Source organism: Sinocyclocheilus grahami, unplaced genomic scaffold (assembly GCF_001515645.1).
Source record: "Sinocyclocheilus grahami isolate Dianchi unplaced genomic scaffold, SAMN03320097.WGS_v1.1 scaffold789.1, whole genome shotgun sequence".
Taxonomy (NCBI): domain Eukaryota; kingdom Metazoa; phylum Chordata; class Actinopteri; order Cypriniformes; family Cyprinidae; genus Sinocyclocheilus; species Sinocyclocheilus grahami.
Genome location: NW_015505968.1, coordinates 367,912 through 378,615, shown reverse-complemented (window position 1 = coordinate 378,615; position 10,704 = coordinate 367,912). Strand labels below are relative to the sequence as shown.

The window sequence follows — 10,704 nt, the reverse complement described above, 5'->3', positions numbered from 1 at the left end:
TATATATATATATATATATATATATATATATATATATATATATATATATATATATATATATATATATATATATATAAAAATAACACTGATAACAACTGTTAACAACTGATAATGATTGACCAAATCAATTGATTTTATTTATAGATGTGCTAGTTTCATATCTCTTGTTTAAATTTGAATCTAATATTTCATGCACATTTATTTACTTATTTGATAAGTAGCCTTGTAATAAGTGTGATAATGTACAATAATTTGGACATTATTGCAAAATAAACGACATATATGAGTAGTAACCACATGATTATTGATATAAAAAATAAAAGTTTTTACTAGAAATAATTGTATTTCTGATATGTGAAATTGGAATTTCAACTAGTAAGAAATTAATTCTTGATATCAACAATTGATTTTGAATGGCAGCCTATGGTGACATTTAACTAGTGAAAATACAATTACAGATATCAAGAATTATAGTTTTTACTAGTTGAAATGTAATTCCTGATATCAAAAATAGCAATTGTATTTAGTAGAAATCTAATTCCTGATATCAAGAATTAACATTTGAACTAGTAAAAATTTAATTGTTGCTATCAAGAATTCATATCCTGAGAATGAATAAAAGTCAAAACGGCTTGCCATATAGAAGTACTTTTGAAATGACATATACACATGTACTAAAGTCCTACTTAAGTGGCTCAAAACAACAATCTTAAGTTCAACTACCTGCATTTACTACAAATTCATATTAATTTAGTTGCAATTAAAATGCAATTAAGTGTCCAAAAACATTACATTCAGTTTGCACTTAAGTATATTCTTTAAAATTATACAATTTTCATAAAAAGTAAAAGTTTCATAAAAGTTTTTTTTTCTTTTTTTAAGTATTCCTCAAAGTACTTTGTTTTCATAAGAGCAGATCAAATGAGTAACTTGTCAACTACTGTACCTCTTCCCTATAGTGAATCATGGTACACCCATACAGAGAATGTTATGCTAGCTGATTCCATCTTTTAGTAATAGCATCAGATGGTGCTGCAACCATACAAAATACCCAGGGCATCACCATAATAGTTTACTGACGCTATGTTTTCTTTGTAAAGCAGTTAAGCTTTATCACAATCCTCAGTGATAAACACAGCATGCAGGTAATCCCATAGCAGAGATACCATTGAAATGCCCTCATGTTGAAATCATTAGCATTGCTGGGGGTCACGGGGGTCACCACCCACAGCGCACAAACAAATGCAACATGATGCTGAAATCACAATATAAAAATACTTTTAGTTAAAACAAAGTGAAAATTACTATATATATTTTTATTATTGATATCTTTAGCGCTTTCATTTTACAAAACTAAATATAAATCTAGGTGCAGATATTTAGGCAGTTTTCCAGTAAAAAGCTCAGGCTCAACACCAGATGGATCAATCTCAGGAAACTGTGCCATTTGTGGTCCATGTGTGTCTCATGACTTGTAGTACTGAAATTAATCTTGAAGAATAAACTTATTTTACTGTATATATTTAATATATATAATCAATATAACACCACACTGTCATTTGTTTTACTCACTCTTACTTCAATCATTTGTGTATTGGAACTAGTTGGTTTAAATGTATGTGCTAAGTATGTGCTTTATAGCTGTAATGGACAGTGAGCTAAGAAGTTCTCAGCTTTTATAAACACTGAAATTCTAAGCATCTATAATGCTCAGCCATGAAATACGACTTCACAAAAATGTGGTCCATCTGGGGAAAATTGAGCAATTTGCATAAAAAGGAGGGTGAAATTACAAATAAATAAGATTTATTATCCAATTCCAGATCTTTTTGCCGTTCTCATTATTTTATTTTCATAACAGCATCCATAAATCAACCACAAATGATTTGCTGTAATGTTTGTAAGTGCTGAAACAGCTTACAGATCTGTGAAAGTAATGGACGTAATGACATTTGTGGACAGTTGGGCAAAGATTCAAGGAGACAACATAAAACCAAGAACGAAGAATTCAAATAAAAGAAACCCTTTAATAAGATGGCATCAGCACTTTCAGAAACAAGAATTCTTAGAAGGAAACAAAGAAAGATTACATAAACTGCACATTCCACAAATATGGTACTCTTTGAGTTACACAGCAGATGTTTGACCTTTTTGACTAAATCATACATCATAATTTTGACAAAAAGTCAATTTTGTGTGAAACCCTGTTACTGCATAATTTTCTCCAATTCAAAACTTAAACATTTCTTACCCAGAAATAGTATTATTTGGACCACTTGTCCATTTCTGCATTTCCGTCATACTTCAAGCTCAATCATTCAACCCTGTTATCCAAATTAGAGTAAAAATTATCAAACCAATCATTTTTACTCCCTGCTTTAATTTATAGTAAATATAATGTAAGTTCATGAACAAACACAAACCACCAAACTAGCTTTACTCACAACTTCATTTAGGCTAAATTTGCAACCCTGTTACTTGTGAAGATTGTTAAAGGTTTGTAAAATTTGCAAACCCCATACCAATTGACAGTCAATAAAACAAGCGATACAATATTTAGTTTGGCCTACTGAAGTTGATGGTCAACATATTCTAAAGGCTGAGCACCCTTTCACTGACCAGTTCTTGAAAATGAAAAACATTTTTAAGCCTTATTTTACAAAGTGCTGAATATCTGTTATAAGTCTGAACACTCCAACTATAAGGCAAGATTTGTTCATGTGAAACTATTCAGCTTTCCTACTGTTGTTCAAGACTTCTGCTTTGGCACATACATTTGTAGGAAAAATATTGCTTCACTAATTCAATAAAAATAGCATCTGACATTTTAGGCAACTGTGGTGTAACTTCACATGTTTGGCCTATTTATTGTTCTAGCTTTGACCTAAATAGTGATTATTTTAAAGTATTAAGGTTCAAACATGCAAGAACTGAGTGTGGAAAACTGGTCATTATTTAAACGTGTGTATTTCTTTTTCAGATATTCTTTAGTTTGTAGTTTTTAGTGTAAACAATAAAGAACTGTACATCTGTCAGCAGTGTAGCTCTTATTTCAATGGAAATGTTTTTGTGTTCCTGTAGCCATTGATTACTGTGTTCTTGAGCAAAACACTTCATCTGTGTAGTAAGTGTGCTGTCAATTGTCTTAAAACATTAGGCTACATTTTTACCAGCCCTGTGCTTTTGTCAGCTACTTGTTGACTTTTATACAGTATATTTCTAGTAAATAAAGAGAAGTAAATTTGACTCACAGATGTTTTCTGCATTCTTTCATTTTGATGAATCATCATACAAAATACTGTATGTGGTAACAATGCGAACTGACCTATAGTACACTGAATGTTATTTTTAGTCTAAAAACTTCTGTTTTTACTTATAAGAAATACACAGATTTTAATACAAGTTAAGCTCAGTCAACATTTGTGTGATAATGTTGACAAAAAAATATTTTGACTCACCCCTCATTTCCATAAAATTGAGGCTAAGATGAGGCACAATGGAAGTGAATGAGGCTTAAAAATATTAAAAGCACTTACGTTGACCTTTATGTTAAATTTCATTTTTATAGTTGTTATACCCCCAGTTTCACAGTCAAGGCTTAAGCCTAGTCCTAGACTAAAATGCATGTCTGGGCTGTTTTACCTGAAAGAAACTTGCACTGACAGATCTTAAAATATGTCAGTGCCATTGCTTTGTCTCAAGATGCACACGAGTAATGTCATTTTCTAAGGCACGTTTATAAAAGATACTTACATTTTCTAATTGAACTATGGCCTAAACCCGGCTTAACCTAAGCCCTGTCTGTGAAACCAGGCCATAGAGTTTCATTGTCATGCCAACAAAGTTGTAAAACTGGATTTAACTTTACATAGAAATGGTTAATAAGTGACATTTCACACTAAAACATGTTAATATGCATATTTTTTATGTATTGAGGCTATACTATTAAAACACTGAGGCCCGGTTTCATAGACGAACTTTAAATATTTCACATACTTTTGAAACTCCAGCGTTTAGTTGATCCTGATAAGCGCTCGTCGTCACAGTTGTAAACACGACGGCTTTCTTCATTCGTGAGGGGGTTTGGCGTCACCGCATCTTTGTTTCCAGACGGAACGTTACAGAATGCGACACACACGTCTCCCGGAAATCCTGTACAATTCAACCAATCCGATGACGACTTCGAAACTCCTGAAGTGTTTCCACTTTTGTGTGCCGTATGCATCAGACGTTTAGCCAACGGTCCGAGGGCGTGACGTCTGAGGCTGAGACTAGGGCTTAGCCTAAACCAGGATTAGGTCATAGTTCAATTAGGATAATTAAGTAATTTTTATAAACATGCCTTAGAAAAAAGCATTTCTGGTGTGCATCTTAAGACAAAACAAAAGCACTGACATGTTTTAAGATCAGTCAGTGCAAGTTTATTTCAGCTGAAAACAGCTCAGATTTACATTTTAGTCTAGGTCTAGGCTTAAGCCTTGTCTGTGAAACCGGGGTGAGTATTTTAAAGTTTAAGGATCAATCCTATTCACTTACATTATATGTTCCTCACTGTAACCCAGATTTTATTAAATTTTTTGCTTTTATTTAATAATCTACAGATAAAGCAGTGTAATTCTAAGACATTAGCATAATCAAGTTTATTGATTCTGTGGAGTGCATCCAAACACACAATAATAAGTGAAATAATTTTTTAAACAAAGTCCTTTCAAACAGAGCTGAAATATCATTCCTCAATACTACTCTCAGAGATCTTAGAGAAAAGTATATTATTTCCTTTCATATGGTTACAGGCGAAATTATATATGATTTTTAGATATATTTACATTATATGTTCCTCACTGTAACCCAGATTTTATTAAATTTTTTGCTTTTATTTAATAATCTACAGATAAAGCAGTGTAATTCTAAGACATTAGCATAATCAAGTTTATTGATTCTGTGGAGTGCATCCAAACACACAATAATAAGTGAAATAATTTTTTTAAACAAAGTCCTTTCAAACAGAGCTGAAATATCATTCCTCAATACTACTCTCAGAGATCTTAGAGAAAAGTATATTATTTCCTTTCATATGGTTACAGGTGAAATTATATATGATTTTTAGATATATATATATATATAAATATATATATATTTTTTAATTACACAACATACAAAATAGATGATGCATTAAATACATATTTACTGTAATGTGCTAAATAAGGAATGAAAGCCAGTATTTCCCAACCAGTTTGTCAAAATATATTTTTAGTCCAGTTGAAGCTCTAGAAGTTATATTTAAAAAAAAAAAAAAGCTCAAAGTTTGTTGAGTTCAGGTGCGTTTGAGGTGATCGCTGAGCACATCAGACGGAGGAGTTGGCCGTGGTTTCTTCAGGAGAGCTGCTGGGCAGTGCTGATTCTAACTCCGTCGCAGATACAGACTGACTCAGCTCCCTCAGCGAGCTCTTGGTGAAGTTCAAACATGACCTCCTCACCAGTTTACGCACCTTCTTGGTTAGTAGTACGTACAGAATCGGGTTGACGCAGCTGTTGAAGAAGGCCAGGCTGGTGGCGAGTGGGAAGCCCACGATGAGCACGGAGTGCAGGTAGGTGGTGTGATGCATGCTCAGCTCCATTAGGCTGAACGTGTGAAACGGCACCCAACATAGGAAGAAAGCTAGAATCACAGCAGAGACGGTTCTGGAAAAGCTGGTCAAACGTACGAAGTTGGACTGGCGCATCTTAATAGCCAGCAGAACGCCGCTGATGGTGATGGTTGCAAACGGAAGCAGAAAGCCCACGACGGTGCGCAGCGACACCATCGCAATGTGCCTCACCGCTACCATGTGCTTGCTCTCATCGTGAAAGTTATTAAAACACACAACCTTCCCGTTATGCTGGATTACGTCACGGAATATCAAGGCCGGACAGCTTAGACAGCAGGACGTGATCCAAATCAGTGCACACACCCACCAGGCCCTCCGGACGTTTCGGTACCTTTCCGACCAGTTCAGGTGGACCAGTGAGATGTAGCGATCCAAACTCAGGACGGTCAGAAACAGCACGCTGGCGTACATGTTCATGGTGCACACGAATGAGTTCAGCTTGCATATGGTCTTCCCGAAGAGCCAGTGAAAGTCGTGCAGCACGTAGTCAATGGAGAATGGCAGGAAAAGCACAAACACAAAGTCGGCGATGGCCAGATTCTGCAGCCAAATGCTGTTCACAGTCCGTTTGCTTTTGAAGGCGGTCACCCAGATGACCATGCCATTCCCAATTACACCCAGAGTAAACGCCAGGCTGTAGATAATCACTGATATGATGTGAAGAGCTTCTCTCTGAGTGTAGCCTCCAGCCTTGGTCTCCTCTACATATTCATAATCCATGTATTCATAAGTGTCGTTTACATAGTCCCCGTCTTCTTGGGTCATCATTCTATAGACAAAATAGGAAAGAAAAAACACAAATAAGAGCTCTTTAATATCTGTTTTAATGAGATTAAATGGAGATTTTTGCTTAAAGGCGATGTTTGTATCAAATATTTTTCCTTGATCACTCCTCCGCCTGCCATTGGTCGGTTAAACAGCTAGCCCTGCCCCAATCTCACACTATTGGTTGAGTCAATGTGGCTGTGTTGGGCTGCTTGGAACGTTCAAGCAAACAGACAACCTACGCTCATTCGAGAAACATGCCTGTGGCGATATTTCTGCAAAATGATATTACATTGCTTCTTGCCCGTTTTGCGACACTTTCAAAGTGAAATATCTAATGAGTGAAATTAAAAGCGATTTCATTTGCAAAACAAATGAATGTGAATCCTGCAACGCATTATTATTACGTTGGTTGCTGTACATATTGTAAAAGTAAAAGTGAGTGGCGAGAGAAGGTTAATGATAGTGTTAACAAAAGCAAACATGAGATCAATCATGCCATTTTAGCTTGTTTCTATAAGTTTTTTCATGACTTGTGTTTCATGGTACTCGTACCGAGTGCAAGAGTCACATTGTACCAGGTGAGCTACTGAGCAAGTTTACTATGTCAGAAATGCATCTAAATGTATTAGTTTAGAAATCGTGGTGAAAGTGTTTTGAGGTCATGACATAGTAGTGGGCAAGGGATCTCACAAACCATGTAATCATTTTTGTGAAAAAGAATATAAGTTGTTGGTGTTTTACTGCCTCTCAACAGCAGTGAATTCTGAATATATGTATGTTTTTGGAACAATATTTTGATAGCACCACAGGGTCTTTTCAGAATCAAAATACAAATGGTTAACTTGCAATTGACTCTACGTACTAAACATTAAATGCTATTTCAACCTTATAAAAATACACACATTTCAACAATGTTTCAAACTGTATTTGACAATCAAAAGTAAGATCATTTTTAGTTAAATTCCTTTTTTTGCTCATTACTTTTACTGTCTCATTTGTATCTATTTTGATCCCTTCTAGGAGATTTTAAGATTTTAAAGGAAAATATAATATACAAAGTCAGCACATAGTCGAAACATAATAGATATCCAATAAGGCACCTGGTAATTGTAACGGAGTCTCTCTACTTTATGGCTACAACATGAAAATATTGAAGATATTATTATGATGGCATTTTCTCTGAGTAGGCCTAGACTGAAATTGATCCCAGATTTTGCAACTAACTTGGCGCCTCAATCCACACGCACTTTGAAAGACATATCAGAGTTTTATAGAATTACCTGACAGCGTCCTGCTCACCGACTTCAGCTCCTCTGCAAGAATTACTGTGTCGATTTCACAAAAAGATTTATGATATCCTTGATGGGTGTTTTTCCTGTTATTGTTCCCGGAGTAGAATGATTGAGTAGAACAGAGAGGGAGAGAGAGGGTAAGAGAGGTATGAGTGAAAAGAAAAGACGTGGGCTGAGTCTGGAACTTACACACACACACACACACACACATGTTTGTCCCTTCATAAAATCATTGCTGTGTTTTGTTTTGCCAGCATGCATTGCACACAGAAGGTTTTTATGATACAACTCTGTCACTAACTCACAAACCTCTCACTCAAGAGGAATGTTTCACTTGCAGGATCTTTCCAAATGTGCTTCCAGGGGACTTTATGATCCTAATGAGAGATACATGATTATTCTCTCTGTTGTGATCTGGTAATAAATGTGCCTGCAGTTACAGTATGATGGGGTCAACATAAGGCAGCTCATGTCACAACTGAGCTGTCATCGCATGAAAATGGTGCAAAGAGCAACAGCTGATATAATATTGCAATTATGCCACACCACTGCTTGAACAATAAGGGCAGAGATGTTTTCATAGCTTGCCCTGCAACATATAACTGGTTTCAGATAGAACCAAAACAAGCTTTTATAGTCTGCTGCCACTGAAGCACCTTTTCAAGTCTCTCAACTTTTTATTCACTTGTAGTTCTTTACAAAACCATTATGACGAAACATTTATTAAATTAATCTAGACCTTCAATAACTTTTGTCTCCAAAGCAACATAAAACTCAGAAATGCTTGAAATGCTTGTGCCAAATTAAAGGGCGATAGAAAACGGTACTTTTTTATCGTGTAATGAGTGTAATGAATTTAGTGCGTCTGTGGTAACTGTTAACTTACAGTTCATAATCAGAATACCGTTTTATAATAAACTAGTGAAATAAACAAAAAGATATTGTAATAAAACCGTCACCACACCTTGTTTGTTGTCGAGGATGTTGTTGTTCGCTAGAGTAGGTCGCAACCCCCAAAAGTTTACGCAAATGTTTCCCCCGTTTGTTGGAAGTTGTACAGCCGCGTATATTGTCCTCATATACTAACAGTGGTTCGGTGGAGACTTCACACAGTCCCGAGAGCCGATAAATGGACTCATGCACTGACCAGAGCCGATATTACAAAGAAGCGACTGTGCGCACGCTCTCTCTCTCTCTCTCTCTCTCTCTCTCTCTGTCTCTCTCTCTCTCTCTCTCTCTCTCTAGACTGAAAGAAGCGACTGTGCGCACGCTCTCTCTCTCTCTCTCTCTCTCTCTCTCTCTGTGTCTCTCTCTCTCTCTCTCTCTCTCTAGACTGATTTTTTTGTGACACTGAAGACTCGAGTAATGATGCTGAAAATTCGGCTTTGCATCACAGGAATTAATTACATTTTAAAATATATTACAACAGAAAGCAGAGTTCTGTTCACAACCCCAAAAAATGGCTCTGCTATTGTCTGATTAAAAGTGATTAAATAAGTTATTATATTACCTGCTATAATAACATGAACCCTTTAGGTGTAAAGAAGGGTACTGCTCCAGTGACAAGCTGTTGTACCCTTAAAGGTACCATTTTTGCACATATGTTGTTCTGACAGTGTAATGACCAGTTAATACATTTACAGACCTCTAGTCTCTTACTTTAGTAGATACTACAGCAGTTAGACCCTTCACAGTTCTTTCAGTATATACAAATGACCTGCATATGTCTATGGTTTGTAATCAGCTCGAATCTTCTGTCAAAATCCAGTCCTAGATCTATGTTTTTGGGCAACCGCTGCCCCCTGCTACACTGAAAAAAAAAAAAAACTGTTGAATTAACAAAAAAAAATATCGGTTGCACATATTAAAGTTATATTTACTCAACATGATTTTTATATGTTAAAGCTACATAATTTATGTTGGCTAAATGAACATGATTTAAATATGTTAAAGCTATATAAATTATGTTTGTTAAATGATCATGATTTTTATGTTAAAGCTACATAATTAGTTTGTTAAATGAACATGATCTATATATGTTAAAGCTACATAATTTATGTGTTAAACAAACGTGATTTTAATGTCTTTCATTTTTTATATGCAGTGGTTTCTCAATAAATAAAACTAACCTGGTTAGTTCTAGTTTTCGTTTTTGTTTTGTTTTAAAAGCAGTAAGACCAGTCAAAATTTTGTTTAACTTTCTTGAAAGAACTTTCATTTCTGAGTGGACATTCCATTTTAACCAATCAGGTTTTAACCACTCAGGTCCTTTTAACCAATCAAATTTGACCAGGAAAAAAAAACAAACTATACACATCAAACAACCACAAAATAAAAAGTGGCCAACCTACTCTATAAACAGTTGATTCTGTATGTGTGGTATACGTTTTCTTTGTGAGTGTGTGAAATGAAAAAAGAAACACAGTGGTCCTCATTCCAAGAGGAAGTACCTGCCATACCATGGAAACAGCTCACTCATAGAGTCGGTTTCTAAGAACTTGAGCTTCCTTTGATAGAGTGCAGCCTTCCAGCTCTATGACTTCTTTCTGCAGTACCTCAAAGGTATATTTCATTTCAGGTGGGTAGTTGAGATTTAAAGCATACATTAGACCAAAAAGCATTGCCGTAGCTAATGCAAAGTTGTCCAAGCCTTGCAAGACGTTCTGGCCTTCAAGGACAATCCTGATGTCCTGAGATCCGTCATGAAATTTAAGGACGTAGATTCCCACTGTGGTGGTCTCATTGGATTTTTGGATGAAGGCTTCATCAGCAGTCTGCAGAATGCACAGACAAAAGATTTAACAGAACATTGGGCACTTCTCTGGGAATATTATAAAAAATTTAATTTCAATCAATTAATAATGTAGATCTCATGAAAAATGTGAACTTGTATATAATGAGAACAAGACAAGGCCAAGAAAATCACGTGACACGGGGTAAATTTAGTTCCGCTATGGGTCTGCGGCTATGCTCTTTTCTCAAATATCCCTTCTTAC

General features: G+C 35.5%; 1 protein-coding gene across 3 annotated transcripts; it reads right to left on the bottom strand.

Moving 5' to 3' along the window:
• Positions 1-5,200: 5,200 nt before the first annotated feature.
• On the bottom strand, positions 5,201-8,885 carry LOC107561727 (G-protein coupled receptor 1-like). Of its 3 annotated transcripts, none has more exons than XM_016246201.1 (3): positions 8,673-8,885; positions 7,697-7,791; positions 5,201-6,417 (listed from the first exon to the last, which is right to left on the bottom strand). In XM_016246201.1, exon 3 carries the CDS (start codon positions 6,414-6,416, stop codon positions 5,346-5,348), a length of 1,071 nt encoding a protein of 356 aa, XP_016101687.1. In that variant the 5' UTR covers position 6,417; positions 7,697-7,791; positions 8,673-8,885; the 3' UTR covers positions 5,201-5,345. The 3 variants fall into 3 exon arrangements, with proteins under 3 accessions (XP_016101687.1, XP_016101688.1, XP_016101689.1); XM_016246202.1 differs by lacking the exon at positions 8,673-8,885 and adding an exon at positions 8,018-8,343; XM_016246203.1 differs by lacking the exon at positions 7,697-7,791.
• Positions 8,886-10,704: the final 1,819 nt, after the last annotated feature.

Coding starts and splice junctions, on each gene's coding strand:
- LOC107561727 (XM_016246201.1), bottom strand. CDS start 6,416: ATGATGACCCAAGAAGACGGGGACTATGTAAACGACACTTATGAATAC.